This window comes from Lissotriton helveticus, chromosome 12 (assembly GCF_964261635.1).
Source record: "Lissotriton helveticus chromosome 12, aLisHel1.1, whole genome shotgun sequence".
Taxonomy (NCBI): Eukaryota; Metazoa; Chordata; class Amphibia; order Caudata; family Salamandridae; genus Lissotriton; species Lissotriton helveticus.
Window position 1 is genome coordinate 600,111,035 of NC_136073.1, and position 22,035 is coordinate 600,133,069.

At 42.2% G+C, this 22,035-nt stretch overlaps 1 protein-coding gene across 2 annotated transcripts in view; it reads left to right on the forward strand.

Annotated features, from left to right (window-relative positions):
- Nucleotides 1-21,629, forward strand: part of LOC144798692 (uncharacterized) — an 87,196-nt gene extending 65,567 nt beyond the window's left edge. For both annotated transcript variants that reach the window (XM_078669691.1, XM_078669692.1), the window contains exons 5-7: nt 2,729-2,851; nt 20,061-20,223; nt 21,454-21,629. In XM_078669691.1, coding sequence (XP_078525817.1) covers nt 2,729-2,851; nt 20,061-20,223; nt 21,454-21,629 — 462 coding nt within the window. The remainder of the gene's footprint in view (nt 1-2,728; nt 2,852-20,060; nt 20,224-21,453) is intronic.
- Nucleotides 21,630-22,035: the final 406 nt, after the last annotated feature.

The window sequence follows — 22,035 nt, forward strand, 5'->3', positions numbered from 1 at the left end:
GATTCTAATCTTATATAAAAGCTTATTAATTTGAATCAAACGTAACTGGTGTGGTCTATGTCCTTGTGTGCACTTATTGTCTCAGTGGATGCGTGTGCTGTGTAGTCACTTAACACCTGAGCTTTCGGGTGCCAACCTGCTCGTGCCAGGCTACCCCCGGGGAACTGGTGACCCTAGTTCCTACAGTTAACGTGCTACATCATCTTTTGACCACATCTAGTGGTCAGTCTCTTTCAGGCACTTAGGGCCCTGTGGATGCAACAATATGTCTCCACAGGCTACCCTACATTTTGTTTTGCAAATATTTGAGCCTGCCTAGGAAGCAGTTCCTTTTCCCGTTACTGAAAGTTCTGAACTTCTCACAAGGATACCTGGCACTTATGTATCTGCAGCGTCTGATGATCAAGCATTATCTTTTTGCTGTTTCATGCTTTCTACATGCTGCTTTGAGATCAAGACAATCTAGACCTGATTAACCTTGATGTGATGCATGAGATTATATAATGTATTGTTACTGTTGACACATTCGTATTTCTTTAAATAAAATGTTAAGCCCACTAGTTTTTACTATTTTATAAACATGTCATTTTATGTTCTTGTACGGTTGTGATCATAGCCGAATAAATATTTGTATGCTGACAATATGTATATATAGATGTATGCCATGTTACCTACTGGCGGATGCCAGTAGGTAGTTATAGTTTGGACATTGGACCATGTTTCCATAGGAAAAGGGTTTTGTAACTTGTTTATATCTTTGGCGTAGTTTGACGAATCTTCACTATAAGTGGGTGTGTGAGTGGCTTTATTGATGAGTAAGTGGTTGTGTGAGTACTTGTATGGGTCTGTGAGTGATTGTGTGGGTGTGTGAGTGGGTGCATGAGAGGTTATATAGGAGTGTGAGAGGGTGTGTGAGTAGTTCTGTGGATAATGTCATTAGTGATGTCCTCAGTGATGTCACTGACCATGTCATGAGTGATGTAATATGTGAGGTAATAAACAGTGTATTGCGGGCCCGTAAGTTATAGTTAGATCAGATTTTGTATAAGTGGAATCTGAGCCTAACTATAACGTTCCTGTACCCTTTGTTTTTATAGTGAATAATAGATCTATCTATAGACTATCCACTCTCCATATTCACTTGAGCAACAAAAAATGCCCAGAGACACTGCACGGCTTGAAATCTGAAGAGACAACCATTGCAAGAAGGACTGAGAGTATAGGGATCCTTTGTTTGTTTATTTACATATATTTTTAAATCACCTACTAGCAGTTGCCATTAGGTAGGAGGACCCAAAACAACTTTTCCTCATGTAATTTCCCATAGGAATTTTGAACGTAACTATAGCCCGAACTCTGAATGGAATTACACCAAATTTGACAGAAAGCATGCTCTCGTAATTTGGTTTAAATCTGTTTAGTAGTTTTTAAGTAAAACAAATATATATGTATATATAGAGACGCAGTGGTTCTGCAGATTCGACAGTTCTCATAGTGAGATCTGATTGGCTGCCAACACTTCTACTAGAAAGTAGTGGGAGACATCTTGGGACTCAGGACTTGGCCTGACTCACAAAAAAAACAGGAAAAAAATGCAATTGGGCGGGGTAGGAATACTCTGACCCCCTAGGACTGGTTGCGGGGGGGCCCAGGTAACCGTGTCTGGGCAAAAATGTTTAGATTTAAAATTTTCTCTGATTTTCCAGAGGATCTGTGGCCAAATCAAAAAAAAATAAACAAGTACAGTCTCCTGTGCTTGTTTTCTTTAATTCCCTGGGCGGGTAAGGTCCCATGTTTTTTTTTTTTACAGAGTTTTATATAGCGCAAACTTGACCCGAATCGGGTATCAAAGCGCTTTACATAGCACCAGTTGTATTACTTGAGGGCACATCAATTTTTGTATATGCATATAGGTCAGGGGAGTACGTGGCCCACTTCCCAAGGATGAGCCAACCCTGATGTCCCCATTTCCCGGGGCCCAGCTTTATAAAATATTGAGAGGGCAGCACATAGGCCCCTTACCGTTTTCAGCCTCGGACTCCATCTTCTGGGGTACAGATAAAGGTAAGAAGGGTGAGGGGGCTCGCAGACCCCCTCCCCGGGCTGATTCAAGCCCTAGGGACCCCATTCCCAATGGCCCGGCACTGTTACTAATGGGGAGTAACTATACCTTGTGCCCTAAGGCAACTATAACTCGCAAGGTCACCATGCACCTCACATTTTACTTCACTTGTGACATCTTCTCTGATATTATTGATAATATCAGTGCAACATTTGCTGTCAAATTGTTGATGAGATAACAGTTCATGGCGGGGTTGAGTTATAATTACCTTAGGCACAAGTTATAGTTACTTGAGATAACTCTAGCTATAACTGCTGAATTTCTATGGTTTCTATGGTTTTGAGTGTGGAAAATCTGAACTTAACTGTAACCTCCCTATAACCTTTAGTTTTTAATGAATATATATACCCAATCTACCTTTACCTAAAGCTCTCCCATTTAGTAATAACTATTACCTGTTTTCCAGCCACTCACTCCCATCCCTACCACGGGTAGTACAAAATTATAGTTGTATGTGTAGGGCAAAGATCTTGTAGTAAAGATAAGAGAGGTGGAGGCAGAGGTCTTCAGACAAAGGTTTTGAGATAAGCATTTTGCAGTATGTTTGTGAATAAGTTCCTGATTGACTCTGTTAATCACATGTATGACATTTACTTTTTCTTCCAGTTAACACTCCAGCAGGAACTAACCATTGTACATTGTATGTATACTACCATCACTCAAAGGGAGGTGACAATGAGCAACATGTTGGTGACTGCTGACACTCTGGATAGCATCTTGACGGACTCGGTAAGCAACAGGTTCTCACCGACAGATGGTGATCGTTCATTCAGTCTTGGAAAACCTCAGAACCTTCAGGGCAAAGCAGAATTACTTCTGATCATTCAGCCAGAACTTTTGTATTCCAGATAGTTCCTTCATGGTCTGCAGCCGGTATGGAAACTCGCAGTGATGCGATTGAATGGTTAACAGGGTTATACAGATGGCTCTCTCAAAGTATCTGAAAAATGTTGCACAGGATGATTAACTTGTCGCCACAATGGATGTGAGTAGAGAGCCTGGCAGAAGTAGTGCATGGGAGACGCAATGGGGCACAAAAAAAACAAGATATTACTGACATGAAAAAGTCTAATCAGTTTCCCAAAGGAAATAGAAGAGATTTTGTTGGATTGGGGATATCATGGGAGTTACAAGAAATATAGCAGCTCTTATAACGAGAACACTGTCTTAGTTTTACAGTGGGTGGGAATGTAGAAATCAACAGAACTATATATCAGAATATTACATATAGAATATCATTTGACAGAGGCAAGATGGCGGCCGCCAGCTCAGTCATGTGAGATGGTAGCCCTGTCCTCCTACACCCGTGAAGATGATGTGCTGTTAATAGTGAGAGGACAAGAGGCTGAAAGTGGGTCTGAGCACTTACCGAGGTGTGCGAAGCTCAGTCCTGGTACTATTGGCATGTTCAGGTTATCTCAGCAAAATCCGACTTGGATACATTGTAGCCGCAAGTGGCCTGGCGTAGACGCCGAGCCGAGCAGCAGCAACTGTTGCAGGCAAAACTACTGGAGAGTCGAGAACAGGATATTGCAGAACACCGATAATGCCGCCTAAAGGAGCTAGAGGGAAAGCCCAGGCCCTGGCTGATGGTGCTACCGCTGCTGCTACAGTGGCAGCCGTTGGAACTGTCTCCGGAACGGTAGGAAAAACCGCGGAGCCGCTGAGCCGTAAGTAGGCCTCTAATCTCAATGGTAAAACAAATAAAGGCCAGAGCTGTGCCCGTGGTAAGTCTACGGGCATGGTCAGTCCCGCAAAATGCACTATCCCGCAAATGTTCTCACAAGGTAAAGGTGGGAAGAGTGGGAAAACAGGGATCCGGGGTGTTCCGAATCCCCAAACAGACAAGCTCCTAGGAACATTGGGTGTTGAAGCTGTTGTTGGTTCCCCCGGTCATCATGAAGGAGAGTTCAGGTGCTCAGCAGATTTCTCTGTATGACGCTGTTGCCGTGGACAATTTAATATCTGGCAGCAATATGGATCTGGCTAACGGCGCTGGTAAAAAGGATGGGCGCAATCCTGCAGGAGTGAACAACAGTGGGGTGAACCCCTGGAACTGGGTTGCCAAGATACTGAACCAGTTGTACCACAGAAGCTTTGTAATGATAATAACATTGTGGTTAGAAGCAAAAATGGCTCGCTTGGCTTGGCTGGGGCTCTTAATGGGACAGAGTCACACAGTCTAGATTCACTAACGAAGGAGGCGGAGTTGGTGGATCTTGTGGATAAGTTCTTGTCATTATCAGAACATTCGGATATATCCAGTGAGGAGATGATGAGAAATGGGAAAACGCATATGGCTCAACATTGGGATGAACTGAGTGAGCATAGTACTACACCCCCTGAGGATACGCAAAGGGATTCATCGGAGGGGAGCCCCCAGACAATGCGGAAGAAAAGGGCTTTGACAGAGGAGTCTTGCTACTTTGCCAATTCCTCTTTACCGGTGCAAAAGTCAATGGTTAGAACCCCGGATAAATCTGACCCCTCTGTGCTGCGTAGAACACTAGAGCCATCAGAAGAGGTATCCTTGAGTCTTATATATCGAACAGTGATTACTACAGGGAGGAAACGCGATTAGAAAGCCAAAGGACACAGAATGTCTGTCGTAAATTACAAAATTCAGTACGGCGTATCGCCAAGACTTGCTCAGAGTTTACTGCAAGAATTACCGAGGCAGAAGCCTGTATTTCGTATTTGGAGGATAAACTAGCTTCACAAAAGACGATGCTATGGAAACTTATTGATTTGGAGAACAGAGCTCGGCGGAACAATCTGCGAGTCTTTCAAATTCCTGAGGGGGTTGAAGGACAGGACCCTCGTAATTTATTATTGAATTGTTTACTGAGGCGTTTCCAGAATGAACTCAATGGGACTGGCAGACAGAGGATTCAGAGGGCTCACCGTTTTCCCTTTTCTGTCCGGGCCCGGCCAGGTCAGTCGGCAGAAGTGGCTAAACCAAGGGCCATACTGATTTAATTTAACAACTTTTTGGCACGAGAAGCAGTTTCCGATCTTGCCCGCCTCGATAGGAAAAGAGTTGGCAAGGGGGTTGAATTTTTTGTTAGGCCAGATTACGGCCATCAGACGGTAGAGAAACGCTGGCAATTACCTCAGCTTATTCTACCATTTCAAACTAAGGGGGCCCAAGCTTTCTTACTACAACCGGCCAAACTTAAAATCATCCATAAAGGGAATACTAGGTTTTTCACCTCTGAAATTTTGACGAAAGAGTTTCTGCAAACACTCAAAGAAGGATAAGGAGGGATTAGGCTTATAGAATCATTATCAAATTGCAGCTTCCTTTTGTGCTCTTATTCTTAATTATTTGCATAACTCTTGTTTATGAAGTTGTATACCCCCCAGCTGTTGCAACAGGTTATGTCATGGGGGAAGAGAATGAGTATGCATACTGTCTGTGACCTATTGATCTGTAGGTTAATGGTTTTTTTGTTAGGTTCAATTGTTGGGGGACTTCACGGGTGTGGGAGGGACTTTTGGGTGTAGGGAGCATGTCACCACTAGGACTAACAGTCCTAAAGCCTCGAGGTAGTGGGGCTCTGGGGTGTGCTGTTGGGGTGGTGTTGGGGGTGAGGATGGTGGAGAGGGTAAGGAGGAGGGTGGGGGGTAAAAGTAAAAGAAAAAGGAAGATTCATAGCAGCAAAGAAAAGTACAGAGGGTTAAAAGGTTTGCTTATAGGCCTGTAGGTATGGCAACCTTGAATTTATGGCAAATTTAGGCCTTCGAATATGCACACTGAATGTGTGCGGGTTAAATAATTATAATAAAAGGCAGAGGGTCTCCAGAGAGCTTCGGGTGATTCAGCCCGATGTGGTGTATCCACATCGGGCTGATTTTGGGCCATTGTGGAATGTAGGACAGGGGGGGGTTATATTTACCCTCTGTACAATATAAGGCTCTAACCTTGATGAAGCCCCAATATTGGAATATTTGAATGGGGAGCTTGCTACATGGCCCATTCTGTTATTCTTGTGTGGGGATCTTAATATAAATTTGACCTCTGAAGCTTTTCAAAATTGGAGACGAAACTATAAAGGTAGGAAACCCCGGGTCATCAAGGCTCTATTTCAATTACTAAATCTGTGTATACCCAAGGGTGACCTTGAACCATGCACTTGTAGTAGTTGAAATCCTGGCACTTGCTCGGTGTGGCCCCGAGAACGTTTACATTTGACAGGAAGCATTTGATGGATGAAACATTTATTGAACACATGAAGGTGTGGATAAAGGAATTTTTGAAAATTAATAGACACTCCGCGTCCTGAGGGACTGCATGGGATACATCCAAAGCTGGATTTAGAGGGGAAACACAGAGCCTTGCGTATTTAAAATGTAAATTAGTGAAACAGGCATTGCAGGTTTTTTATGATGAGCTTAAGATTGTCGAAGAGGAATTAGTTAACGGGTTAGCTGCAGGATATAACACCACATCACTTCAGAATAATCTAGCGAGATGTAAGGCCAAAATTAATCTAGAATCGAGCAAGGAGAGCGCCATAAAATATCAAACATATAGAAAAGAGTGCCATGAGTATGGCGAGGCCACGGGCCGATGTTTAGCCTATAAATTGCAAATATAAGAGGACGAATAAAGAACGGATGGGGTTATTGTGTCTGATCCCTAGGAAATTCTTATAGTGTTTCATGATTTTTATACAGAATTATATACAGAGAACGATACTGGGGGCCTTTCTCCGACAGATATGGGACTTCCAGCCACTTTATGGGGCCAATTGGCTCAAACGGATGTTGAACCTATTAGGATGGGGGAATTAGAGCAGGCCATAAATTCTCTTGCAGTAGGGAAAGCTGCAGGACCAGACAGACCCTCCTTGGAAGTATTTAAGATCTTTTTTCAGGAGATAAAAAATGATATGCTAAAAGTTTATCAAACTTCACAAAAAGGGGAGATTCCACGAACCTGGTCCGAGGCCAATATTTGTGTGTTGAAGAAAAAGTGGAAACCATCTGAATTACCGGGGTCTTATCATCCAATCTCTCTTCTTAATGCCAAAGGTAAAATCTATGCTAAAATCTTGGCCACACGGTTGGCAAAAATTATACCATCAATAGTATTGTTAAAACAGCACAGCTTTATACCTGGGAGAGGGACCATAGACCATGTGCGTAGAGTAATTACTCTCCAAGATATCGTACAGGTAGAATCTCGAGAACTTGGCCTGATTTTACTCAATGCCTAAAAGGCGCTCGACCGGGTTTTGTGGCATTTCCTCTCATGGGGACTGCAACACATGGGTTTCGGGCAGGGCTATATACGTGCTTTAAACGCCCTTTATCATCTCCCCTCAGTGAAAATTTGCTCAATGGGATATCACTCAGAGACCATCGCGATTTCTAGAGGCACACGACAAGGCTGTCCTTGTTCACCACTTTTATCTGCGCTGTATATTAACCCTTTTATTCTTATGCTAGAACAAAGTAGAAATATTTTGCCTTGTAAAGTACAACAAGAACAGTATTCTGTAATGGTTTATGCCAATGATATAGCGATTGTTACTTGTAATCCCTGTCTCGCTATACCTGAAATAGAATCCCTGGCGCAGACTTTTGGGGCACTTTCTGGGTATAAACTTAATACTGCTAAAACCTAAATTTTATGTACAAGTCAAGCAATGGATGGGGATGCAAGGTGTATTAAGGAAGCTATCTATCTGGGTATTAAGATCCGTACCTCTGTTAAAGAGATCATTGAGGTTAATTGGGGCGATATTATTTGGGGAGTAAAATGCTCACTTGAAAGGTAGGAGAATCTCCATCTGTCATTAGTGGCAGAGCTAACGTTCTGAAAATGAATGTCTTACCGCGAGTTATGTATTTTTTTAGGGCTGTGCCCCTGGAGGTATCCTATAACAAATTCAATATTTACATATTTACAATCTCTCTGTAGTAAGTTTATGTGGGCCCTTTGGAAACCTCGTAGGGCTGCTCGATATATGACTCCTTCTTGAGAAAGAGGAGGATGGTCTATCCCTGACTTTGCTTTGTATTACTATTCCTGTATTTTGGTTAATGCACGTATTTTACGTACTGGAGAAGAGATTAGTAATCTGGCCAAAGCCCCCTCAATTTATCAGATGATTCTAGGGTCAAAGGTCAAGCATTGCCTATTCAAAAGAGTGGACAGCAGTTATTTTAAAAGAACACACTTCAAGGTATTAAATGCTGTGTTTAAAGTCTGGAAGACTGTAGGGAAAAGCTTCGAGATTCCAGTACTTTCCATGTATACCCCCACTAATGCCACAGGACTGCTGCCCCTGATCTTCTGCGACCAGGTGGCCTTAGGCTTGAGAAGGAAGGGGATTACCTGACTTGGCGACTTATATCATGATGATGGGAGATTACACTTATTTGCGGAGTTGGCGGATAAATTCCATCTACCCATAACTCAATTTTTTAAATACTTACAAGTAAGGGACTTTCTGGGAAAACACCCTATTTGCATTAAGAAGTTTAAAATTGTAGAATCTATTAGACAGCTGGGAAACATCAAGCTAATTTATAAAACACTGTTAGAGGGCAGAAAGGATGATCTAGAAAAATATAATATGAGATGGAGAACATGGTTGGGGAACCCTGAAATCTCATTGGAAAAATCAATTGATTTGACAGGGAGGATCTTTCCTGCAGCCAGCCTTAAAAGTCATCATTATAAAATGTTATTCAATTTGTATCATACCCCTCTTAAAATGATGAAGTGGGGGGGTCAGCATGGTGGGAAGTGTTGCCGCTGTGGAAAGGATAGTGCAGACATTGTGCACGTGTTTTTTGCATGTGCGGTATTGGACACTCTGATAGAATCTATAGAGAGGTTTTTGTCAGAAATAACCGGGGACTGTGTTAAAATTTCTCAGTCTATGATGTTGCTTGGTATTGGGGAAGATTTCCGCCAGGGGCAGCTATAAATGAACACCGTTATCCTATTTTTATGGCCACGGTGGTTGCTCAGTTGGCAATTGCATCACTTTAGCTACAGCAAGAGGCTCCGCCCTTTGAGATGTGGCGGGCCAAGTTTCTCAATGAGTACCACATAGAATACAGTTTATATCCTGTTAAAGGATATAGAAAAAGGAGATTAGGGTTAATGATTTGGGGGGTGGTGAGGGAGGGGGAACATCCTTTACGACGCGGATGTTACCCCGCAGTACCGTTACAACGCGTATTTTAGAACGCAAGTCTTAACCACGACTTGCGCTGGAGGGCGCTAAAGGACAAGGAATAGTAGATTTACTATTCCAACACCTTCCCTACTGTACATAGGCTGGTGTTGGAATAGTAAATTAAACTATTCCTAAGTCCACACCCCTACAGCGCAAGTCGTGGTAACTACTTGCGTTGTAAAATACGCGTTGTAACGGTACGCGTGGTAATACCACGCGTTGTAACAACGTACATCCGTGAGGGAGTATATGACGGGGTAATTTAGTCTATTATGTATCATATAGTTTGTACCTCATGTTAACTTGATGTCGAGGGCATTGGTTAGGATTGGGGCTTAAAATGGGCAATGATGGAAGTCTTGATGTATGTGTTCAGTTATGTATTATTTATTTTGCTGCTATGGAATTCTAATAAAATTTTAAAAATAGTCGATCGTTTGACATAAATATCATGTCCTAAATGTGGCAATAATGTTTATGAACAATGTTTAGTACAGAGTATTATGTTAGTCAATATTCTGACCATGCTATTCAGGTACAACACCTTCAATAGAATTTGACAAAGGATGACAGATGTAATAAAATAAGGGCTGTTAGCAGGAAAATCAGTAGCGCTCAGACAGGCTGATGTACCGTATGAAAATCCAGTATGTATGGCCACATGTTGACCTTGCACTTGGGGCCGTTCATTGAAGGCAGAGCAGAAAAACTCTATGTGCAGTACTGCATTGACACCAGCTGCAACTGTGTCATAACATTATGTCAGATGGACCTATATGATAGATAAGGTGCTAGTTCAGCTGTGTCTGCAGCAAGAAGTTATATTTGATTTCACAGAGTTTGAAATTCAGCGATAGTATTTCTATTTCAATTAAACTGCAAACACTTAACGTAACACTGTATCCATACACATTATTTTTACAATTGGCCTTATTAACTAAGTACGTTTAAGTAAGTCTGTTTTATTTGTAAAGTGCATAGTTAATTAAAACCATTGCACAGATAAAAAAGTAATTAACTATAAAATATGGCATGTTCCAAACAGTTTTGTTATGGACACACCGGTTTCTCATGTATTTCCATAAAGAATTCTTTAGGAAGGAGTAAAATGCAATGTGCTGAACTTTTTAACTACCATCTCTGATACTATTGTGGGTGTAATATTCAATTATTCCCTTTTAAAAGTTTTAGTAAGGAGTTTCTCTGCTGTTAGCACTCAAAAGACAACAGTTACATTTGTGTTATCTAGTGTTTGAATGTTGTGTTTTTTATCATTCCAGGTCCTTTAGTTTGGTGTAGTAGTACTTTAGAGTTGATAGTGATGAATTATTATATTGATATTAGGGTGTGTCCTGAGGAAGAAAGAAATAGTGTGCCTTAAATGGTCTGCCTGTAGAAAATGAGTGTACTGAACATCATTATGCAATGCACATTATGGTAAGCATGACACTCTCATACTTTTGTAGGGAAATCTGACACCACCAGCTAAACTATAACCTGCATCTACACTGCACTTCCATACCACACTTTCACTACCTACATCGTACATGAAACCTACATCCCAATGTTTGCTGTTCTACACTCCTGCATCACAAAAGACATCAGTTACAACAAGCTAGCATATACTTCTTTCCTAGAGTTCAATTACACTCTTTAAATCAGAAGTCTCAAACCTTCCCTGAGCTACTGTCTAATATAGGAATTTTATAAATGCACACAGAGACCAAATAACTTAAACACTGCCCCTAGAGTACCCTTAAGTTCTTCATTCCAGATACAGGGAGCATAAAGTATTAATAGAACAGGAGCTGTAACGCAAAGGTTTACAATTGGGGTCCCTGAGGATCAGTGTTGTCCCTTTGCTCTTGAAACACCTAAATAGAGAGAAAGAGAGATGAGTATAAGAGATGAAGATAAATAAAACAAAAATAAAGAATGACAAACTAAAGAAAGAAATCAGGAAAGAAAAACAGAAAGAAAGGAAGAAAGAAAGAAAGGAAGAAAGAATGAAAGAAAGAAAGAAGAAAGAAAGAAAGAAAGAAAGAAAGAAAGAAAGAAAGAGAAATATAGGGAAAGAAATAACAAAATAAAGGAAAAAAACAACGAGGACAAAATACCCAGAGAAAAGAGTCAAATGCAGGAATTGAAGGAAGAAAGCAATTAAGAAGACATGAAAGACGAAGAAACAAACTAGGAAAGGAATGAATGTAAATACAGGAAGAAAGAAGGCATGGTAAAAAAGAAGTACGCAAAAGAATGAAGAGCACAACAGAGAAAGAATAAAGGAAGAAGGTGAGAGAAAGAAAAAGACAGCGAGAAAACAATGGAAGGAAAGAAAGAAAAAAAAGAAGAGAAAAAAGTAGAAGAAAAAAGAAGGGAGAAGATCAGGTCAGAGGTGGAATTAAGAAAAGATCCTTGTGGATGAAGAAAGGAGAAAAAGAAAGAAACAGAACAATAAGTAATAACACCAAAAGGAGAAATACAGAAAAAGAATAACAGGGGAGGGAAGATGAAGGCAGAGAAAACAGATAAGACTGAAAAAAAGAAGGGGAGAAGGAAACAACCAAAGAAAGAAAAACATTGAGAAAGATGGAGATAGGACAAAAGAAAAGAAGGAGAGAAGGAGGAAAATTAAGTAAGAGTAGAAGAAAGAATAATAAACGAAGAAAAGAGAAAAACAGAAATTGGAGAAAAAAGAAAAAATTAAAGAAGAAAGGAAAGAATTACTGAGAGACACGAGATTGAAAAAGAGAAGAAAGAAATAGTAAGAAAGATACAAAAAACTGCAAAATGGAGGAAAAATTGAAAATAGAGGTTGAAATGAGAAAAAAGAAAGAAAAATATCAAGAAGACTATTAAGCCAATAAGAAAAAAAAAAGAGAACTGAAAAAGAATGCACAACAAAGGAGGGAAGGAAAGAGATAGTGTAAACAAATAGGGGGAAGCGGGAAAGAGGGAAAAATAAAGAAAGAGGACAGCAAGAAAGAGAGAATAAAATACATTGAGAAATGAAAGAGAGACATAAAAGCAAGGAAAACAGAAAGACATGTAAAATGAGGCTAGAAAGAAGTAGAAAAAGAAGAAATTATTTTCAGAAAAGGGTAGTCTGCATCCTCAAGCACTGTCAGCGTTTGAGTCTGCGAGCTACTAGTAACATGTGATTGATTAGTTGGAGACCATTGCTTTTAATCCACCAATAGGAAACACGCCATTTCCTACTCTTCAAGTCTCGCTTACTTCTGTAACTACATTCCACCTCCTTCAGAGCCCTACATTAACACCTGCACCAGACATTCTATAAGTTTTTAATTTTTTTTTAAAACATATTTTATTAGGTTTTCATGCAATGCACAAACAATTCACCGATACATGCAACTTCATTACCTTAGTCTCGCAACACTTGACCAATAATTGTATCCCCATCCAGATTTTGCCTCGCCCTGCCAAGTCTTTGTTAGTCCATCCATTTGTTCCACGTATAGAGGCCTTTCTAATAGCAAGGGTTATATCCCAGTGAACCCGAGACACAGTTCTACAGGGCTAAATTGTGTTGCTCTTAGCCTATGCAGGCACTGTCAGCCTCTATGTTTCAGCACGGATAAAAACGAACAAAATCCCCCCCTTCAACTCAAACTCCCTGCCCTCTACCCCCCGAACCCTACCACCTACCCCCCCTCAGACATGTCGCTTTCCCTAGCCACGCATGTAATGCTCATAATGTGTTCTGCTTACTCCACCCTAGTCCTATGTCAGTAGCCCACATCTCCGCCGGAGGGACACTCCCACTTCCACGCTCGCTCCTCCCATTCTCTCAACTCCCTAACTGTTGTTGCAGTCTCATATAATAAAGAGGGCACCCATAGCCGGCGAGGTCAGTCATCATCCACAGTCGGATTCTTGAGCAAATCCACCAACGCCACCCAGGCTCTCGCAGACTCCCAGAATTTGTCGTTGTCAGCCCTCCGAGCTAATTGGAGGTGGAGCGTCCCCTCGCAATCCGCCCACTTAGTAAAGTCACTTAGCCAGCGCGCAACGCTAGGGGCCGTGGCCGCCTTCCAATGGCTTGTGATTTCACGCTTGGCTAGAACTAACCCCAGGTCTAGGAACTTACTGGTGGTTTTGTTGTGGGAAGTGTGGGGAAACCAGTGCAACAGGCACACCACTGGAGTATTCTGCAGGTCCCTCTCCATCACCTCCGTCAGTTTGGCCAGTACCTCTCCCCAGAATCCCCGAAGCAGCGGACAATCCCATAACATGTGTATGCATACCGCACCCTCCAGACTGCATCGTGGGCAGGTAGCGTGGGAGCCAAAAAACACATTAATTTTGTGAGGCGTAAGATACGCCCGATGAAATACATAAAATTGAATAAGTTGGAATCTCGCGTTTCGGGAACATTTCCAGGCCCGTTCCATTAACAATTCCCAAGGTTTCTCCTGTATAGGCGTTCCCAGGTCAGTTTCCCACTTAATATGCAGTCCCTCCAGAGGTGTCCTCAAGCCCTGCGTCAACCTCCGATACAAGCACGTCACCGCCTTGATCCTACCTACAGAGGTGACCACATACTGGCAGGGAAGGAAGACCCGTGGTTTCTCTAACCCTTTTTTCCAGTGCTTGCGCACAGCAGCTGTTAATCCCGCGTGCAAGAGAAAGTCCTGAGCAGGAAGTTCGTGCCTCTGCATGAGGTCTTGAAATGGTAAAAGTGCACCATCTTCATACAGATCTCCAATGGAGGAGATCCCCGATTCCTCCCAGTCATGTAGCCGCTGTTAATCTCCTCCATGGGGGAGCTCCTCACAGAACCACACCGGGATCTCAGGGGCATATGCCGGGCTCCCTTTATTGCGTCGTATAGCCCTATACCAACATTGCCTCAGGACCCATAGATCCCTGGATACCTCACGTTCCCTCATAGGGAACGGTAGCAAAATCCGACTCAAGTGACGAAGCTCTAGGTCCCTTCTTCTCTGGTTTGTCTCCATTCCCAGCTTCTCTGCCAGCCGTTGTGTGAGCCATTGGAACTGGGCTGCATTGTAGTAAGCCTCAAATTCGGCATTGCAAAGCCTCCCTCCTGACGCGGGCGCATCATGGTCGGCAGAGACACTCTTCTTCGTCCTGTTCCCCACAGGAAGCTCGAAACCATGGAGTTGAATTGGGCAAAGCACTTTCCAGGTATCCAAATCGGCAGGGTAACAAAGTAATAGAGTAAACGGGGGAGGGTTATCATTTTTAATAATGCCACACGCCCCGCAACCGACAAAGGCAGGGAGGCCCAGAAGTCAAGGTTACTCCTGGTTGAGCGCAGAGCCCTCCCTATGTTACCCTCAAATAAATCAACTGCCTCATGGTAAATTCTAACCCACAGACCAGACATCCTATAATTTATACCTACATACTGACCAACAACTCCTGCACCACCACTGTCACTCTCAATACCCGCCAAATCATAAGTCTCACAAACTTTACTCTATACAGCTTATCTCAAACATAAACACAACATCCCACACCGATACCCATAACAAATGCAACAATAAAACTGTTCTGCTTTATCTCTGATTCTATTGCAAAATAATGGTATACTTGGTTGTGATTTTTGTAACTATTAAATACATTTTTTGCATATTGCGTTCAGAGGTTTTGAATTATGAATACATCTAACACACCTTATACATTAGAAAAACATTAATCTGGTCAAACGGAAAAAGTCATAACATCTCAAATGTTAACCACTCTATTTTTTCTACATTGACAGTAAAAGAAAGAGAGGTTTATTTCACAACTAGCGACAAAAGAAAGCTGTAAATACATAAATCAATTAAAAATTAAATGAGCATTCATCAAAGTAAATATTTCTTTGTAACAATATGATGCTCAATATATATCTAGGAGAGAAACCGGTGGATTTCAATGCAGGTCTATGATTGTTTCACCTCTTTATATATTTTGCAGAGCCTTTAATAAGACTATAACAAACATTAGGCCTCTGATTTGGAGGTTGGCGTACAGGTTATACCGTTGCAAATATGACAGAGTACCCTGCCCTCCAAGCTTTTGTCCACCTGCCTTATTTACAGGTGGGCAGACTACAACTTTTCAATCAGTGGATTTTTTGATGGCTCAGTCGACCAAAGCCTAGAATCATTTTCTTTTGCCAATCACTGCAAAAAAACTTGCCTGTGAGGGACAGGAAAAAACAATAATGATCTCCACACCTTGGGAGAAAACTCCCAGAGTGTGGAAGTCATGAATCTTTTGTTTTTCAGAAACTGCCGCTTCATGGGTTTCTGAAAAAAAAGTTCAATAGTTGGTGAACGGCTGTCAAACCGAGGATGGCCATCCACCAAACCTTTTGTACGTTGATGGAAACCGCTGTGACAGTGGTTCCTTTCAAAGTACAGAGATGATCGCTGGGGAAGAGGTCAGCTTGAAACATAACAACTCAAATACCATTGGGGGACGCAATGTCCTCTGACACCCTGGAGGACACTGCTTTGCCTGTCAAATACAAAATCAGGCCCCAAATTCCATATTTTCACTCCTAAAGAACTTCTGAAATATCTTAACAAAGGTAGCAATATTGTAACACCGAGAATCTGATTCTTCTTTACATTCCACAGGTAGGCAAGGGCTGAGAACACAAAATAGAGTCAATCTGTATATAACAAACTAATAGATTCAAAGGTAAAGCTCTCTCATAGATCTTGATTTGTATTTTGTAGAATGAATTGCCTATTTTAGTACCAGATTTGCACACAGAAATGTGTGTGCATGTCTGTACTGGTTTGTGTGTGTAGTTTTTTATGTGTGTGAGAAACTGAGAGAAGAGAGAGTAAGAAAGGGGATGAGAGTTCGGGGCTGCACTCATTTAAAATCATGGACTAGATTGGCAAAAACCACAGGAGGTAGGTGGTGTTTGTTTTGCAGCAGATTCTGCCAAGGCATGTGATGGGCCTTTTGTAACAAGCATTGTACTTGCACCCATTTCACCTCCCACACTGTGTCAAGATGCATTACACCATTTGCTAGGAGGCTAGGGCCCATACAAATGAGGGAACACTTTTGTCCAGGTGTTTCTGTCAAATTACTAAGCACTGGCAAAGGCAAACTGGATCGCAGAAGATGTCTAACTCTAAGGGAAGCGGTGCAAAGGTATCATGCCTACCGAGGCACACTTTGGGAGGTGCTACGGAGAGTCTCAGAAACCCAGTCATCCCCTTGAAAATGAGGTTAAGTAATATACCCACCTCCAAATGTGTTCCGATATGCTGGCAGTACAAAACAGAACAGCAGCTTGGAAGTGCCACACATCTTTCACTGTTGCACCCTCTCTGGCCTCTGAGACTTCAGGACTTCACTAGCAAGGTCATGTTTTTATCAAGATATACACGGAGATGAAACAACTGTAGACCTATTTCGTAACACACCACATTGTTATTAGTATGTAGTTCATGTATTATACCATTACAGTACTGTTGATTTATTGACATTGTGCTTTATCATGTATTTCCATGTATTTTTATCTAAGACAGTCCATCCTAATTAGAGTGTTTAAAATACATTTGTGTTAGACTTAAAATAGGTAAAATATTTGTAAATATAATCATTCAGTGTTTTTAAAGCCAGTTTACCTTTTGTTCCGCTCAAAAAGATATTGCAGTCTCTAAGGCCAGTATTGTGTTGAAAAGAAGTTAAATATTTCACAAACTACTAACCCTAGTATAGATATTTTATAAGTATAAAACACTAAGGTAATCCAGGTCTAGAGAATAGCCAAATACAATTAATTATTTCTGATGATATATGCCCCATGCCAATACAGAAAGCGACTAGGTCGAATAGCTCGCACCTCTCAGCCTGTACCAAGCAATACATTTGGTGCACATCCTAAATGGAATCAGTCACTTTTGGATACCTCTGCAGTGCAGAAAGACATTCATTTATTAAAAAAAAAGAAAAGCCTTTTTGATGTGAAATTAAGAAAAGACAAGAATTTCTGATATTTTGATGGACTTATTTATTCATTCATTGGGGGTACCAATATATTTATAATTTTATTATGACCCATTTTTATCCTGTAAACTTTCTTGCTGCTGGGGGTCAAGAAATCTCAGGCTGGGGGCGGAGCCAGACCGGCGGCCAAGATGGTCGCCCGGGCTCCCGGCTCCGTCGGCCCTCTTCCCCTACCGCCGGATCTCGCTATCTGTTCCGCGCTGCTGCCGGGGTTTCGAGCGTCGGAGAGAGCGCTGCCCCTCTGGGTGCGACTCGGGCTGATTTCCGAGCCCTGAGGATGAAGATATGCCCTCCTGCACACTGCGGCCTTCACGAGCCCCGGAGCCGTGACCCCACGTGATGCGGCTGCCGGCCGCGAGTTGAACAACAGCGGTCACACGGACCCGGAAGATGCCGGTCTACCACTATGGAGGCCCACCCACCTCTGAATATACACTCGGCACCCGCTCTGTTGAGCCCGATGTTTCTCTGCATCCTGCCCTCCATCTATGGATGTCGTGGCCCCCCCCCCCCCTCGATTGCTGCTTTGTGGGCCAGGAATATTTGGCGCCGCTCATTGTCTCCCTAACATGGCATGTGTAACCAGCGCGCAACTGCTTGTATCCCGCACTCTAGGGGATCGGAGCCGATGGATCCGCATCAGTTTTGACGGCGCCTTTGAGATCTTGGGGGTGAATATGTGACCTTCTACGGGGAAATGGAGATGGTACCCACGCTGTGTGCAACATGGAGGCGTTGGTATTGAGAACCCCCCCCCTTTTTTGTTTCTCGAGCTGGTTGCGTTGGTGAACATCTATGCGGCACTTATGCTGGGGGTCCCGGTTTATGCACTTGCCTTCACTGAGCCGTACCAGCCTGTGGTGATAGTGGCGCGCACTGAAGACTGGGGAGGGGGGATCAGAAGGCCCCCCCCCCATTGTTTGCCAGTAATTCACGGTCTGGATTGGGTGGCCGCTGTGTTCTAATCTTGGTCTATCCGACATGAAGGACAACCCGACGCCGGGATCATCTCTGGGGTCTTCGCTTGTGGTATCCCCCCCGCAGGTATTGGTGGAGACACTGCTGTGGAAGTGGCGCTGTGACTTTCACCGTGGCTGAGAAGCGAGAGTCGGTATTTTGGAAGTCTCCCGCTTGTACCGCTATGGATCGTCCCGTGGACACATTCTCACGCAACACAATGACTGTGCTCTTTTTGGATTGGACTTTGATTGTTTGCTTTGGAGCTGCCGGATGGGCTGTGGAGGGCCTTCGAGAGTGTCGTGTTCTGGTGTGCCGCAAGATTCCCTACCTTCCGTCGGACTTACCTGCCTGCATTATTTTTGGTACTTTGTTTGTCTGACCCTACGTAGGGCGGATTGAGATGTGTCTCCACTATGACTGGGTGGGTTGGAGCTGAGTGTTGGCTATCTGTTTATTGGGTTGCTGCACGGGGGGTTCTCATCTTAATTGTGCGACTTTTGGAACTGGAGTGGTGACCACTATCCTGTTTTAGATTGTCGCCTTTGACATCTTGGTAGCGGCGCTGAGGTGTTCGAATTGCTACGTGGCGGTGGGGGGGGGGGGCCGGGAGCCCGTACTGGGGACCCCTCAATGTTTTTTCTTACTTTATATTTCTCCTCCTTTCTATATTTCCTCTCTCTTCTATATTTCGGGTTTAGGTACTGGGCGACAGGCACGCTGCTGGGGGGTTAGGCCGTAGCCAACTGCAGGGGTGCGGGGTGGGGGGCTGGGGGGAAGGGTTTATTTTTTCTCTTTTTGTTTCTATGGCCTTTTTCTTCGCTCTTTTGGTTTTCCCTTTCCTTTTTCCTTTTTCTGTGTCTGGGATCAGTTTATTGTGTTGGTCTTTAAGTGTTCATTGATTTGTCGTATTCTGTGTCTGAGCTGTTGTTGCGCTTTACGTAAGACCTGGGCGGGCGTTTAATCGGTATTTACAGTAATTGTATGCGTGTATATCCTGTTCTTTGACAAAGTACCCATGCCTTATTTGTGAACGTCTTAAATCCTGCAAGAATTCTTGTCTGGCCCGCCCATACTATGACTATACTTTACGGCTCGGCACCTGGTCCCCACATTCCTTTATGTTATATTGCAGCTTTTTATGTTCCTGATGTCATCCTGTTTAAAATAAAATTGAACCTCACTTATCCGGAAATGTGATCGCTGTATGCCATATTGCTGTGTCTTTAACGTGCTGCCGTGCCCCAGGGATGTTCGGCTGAATAGCGGTGTACTCTTCTACGTCAATAAAGGTTTTAAAAAAAATAAAAATAAATAAAGAAAGAAATCTCAGGCTACAGCCTTATTTTCAATCTGTTTTGGCAACTGCTGGTTCTACTTGGTCTATTTCAAGGAGTGATTACATTGTTGTTATTTGCTCCGCTTCTATCTTATTGATAATTGAGTCTTAGGGCCTGATTAGGAGTTTGGAGGACAGGTTTACTCCATAACAAACATGAGGGATATCCCGACCTCCGTATTACAATTCCATTATATCTTATAGTTGGAACATGTAATATGGCGGACGGGATATCCGTCACGTTTGTGACGGCGTATCCCATCCGCCAAACTCATAATCAAGCCGTTATTGATTTGTTCAAGCATCTCCTGTTTCACAATATTCCCTCTATACCTGATCCATGGTACTTAATACTTGTTTTGGATTTGTTTTTCTCCTCTTGTTCGTCACAAATGTTTCAAATTACCAATATTTCCTATTTCTGCATATCTAGGAGAATTCGCCTGAAGTTGAAAGGATGGCTTTAATATGTCAAATTTCTCTTACCAAGTGGATACCACAGTCAATATCTTCTAAGATTGTAAATCTGTTTACGGTGCCTTCTATTCCAGAGGAGATTGTTTTTTGGGCCATTCATCAAATGACAATTCAATACGGTAATTTGAAAAAATGCTATGTTGTTGTCAAACACTGTGCTCTGTGGCAGTCTACCGGATTGTACATTCATTTTAGGTCTGTATGCAAATAGTTTTATCTGTCTATGGCTCATGTCATCACAACACTCAAATACACAGAGTGGGCTCTGAAGCATGTGGCAACATGTTCTTTCAGTTCCCTTACTCCATTGTTCTTTATGTTCCCTTACTCCATTGCTTGTTTAAAGTATTTCTACATTTTGTACAAAACCCATAACAGTATGGTGAATTTATGCATTTTACAGTGATAATTGAGAATGGATCAATCACTAGCATTGCATATACAATGCAAATTGAAAGTGGAAAGAAGCCACAGGGTATATTTAAGTTATTTTCTACATATATTTCAAACTGATTGTGGCATTCAGAATAGAGTCCCATGCCCATGCCTTTGCCATTTCAGCCCGCATAGGTAAAACAATTAATTTTTTACGGAAGTGACAATTAATTGGAAGGAAATACAACAGCACCACTATGTGTTGCAACCCCATGTCATAATGGTAATTCAAATAAGCTCTAAAACGATTACTTTCTGTACAGTGCTAATTAAAGAAACAAGCATCTCCGTGCTTATGCCATCAGAAGGCTTCAAAATATGGAACTCCAGCAAGAGGCCTTAGAAGTGAATGGTTGCATCTTAAATACAGGTCCACTGACAGCCACTTTTGAAAGATGCAAATGTATTGCTGCTATTTTGGTTATTATGTTCAAATGATACATATTGTTTTAGATTTGTTGAAATTTAGTAATTTCACATTTTAGATTCACATTTTAGCACCACATACCAGTACCAGATGTCCCTTACAGGTTTTGCTTCATTATGTCTCTTGAGGAAAAACTGTTAAAAACTAAAACAGCTCTACACCAACCAGCTACTTAACTATTAAGCCTTTATTTGTACAAGGATTTAGAATTTCTGTAAATGCAGCAACTCTGCTATAATGCCGAACTCCTTCATCACCGTCATAAAAAGGTGCGAGTGAATCCTGGGAAAAGACAATGTGAAACGGTCTTTTCCGCTTATTGCATTACGTTTTATGTTCTGCTGGGTGGAAAATATACAAAGCCAATCATCAAGATTTTTTTACAATATGTTTCATGACCAACCCCACCTTTGCAGCACACTCATCATCTTAAGTTGGTATTAGTGTTTAGTTTAATTAATATTGTTTATCCTATTTTCTCTTACAGGACCGGAAATGGAACCATATCTAGATCTGATTCTCAGAACGCTCTTTCCTGTAATGAAGACTGCTTCTACAATCAACCAGAAATATTGGTTTAGCCTTGGTGTGCACCTGCGCTTGTGGATCGGTCGGGTTTGGTTTGATGGTTGGGAGAGTGTTGGGACAGGACACCTTTATTAAGTTCACTTTTGTAACATTTCCTGAGAGCACCCTTCATGCAAAGAGATGCAATTTCTTATGTCTGATTGGTGCAGAGAATAACAGTCCCTATTCATCCCATTGTTTTCAACAACTGATTACTTATCTGCATTAAACTTTCATTTGTGGCACAAATCAGAACTCAACTGCAACAATGGTCTGCATAATGTGTAACTCCACTACTTTCTAGTACATTTGCCAATTGGACTGGCATGCTGAGCTGCTGTGTCAAGTTTGCCATGTAATGACTGGAACACATCTCTAGTCTGTATAGTGCACCTCCGGGAAAAACCCTATTCTTTTCAGTAATAAAAAACAAAGGGCTTGATTTAGAGTTCGGTGGACAAGTTGTATCCTATTGTATGTGTAATAAGAGGGACGGGCTATC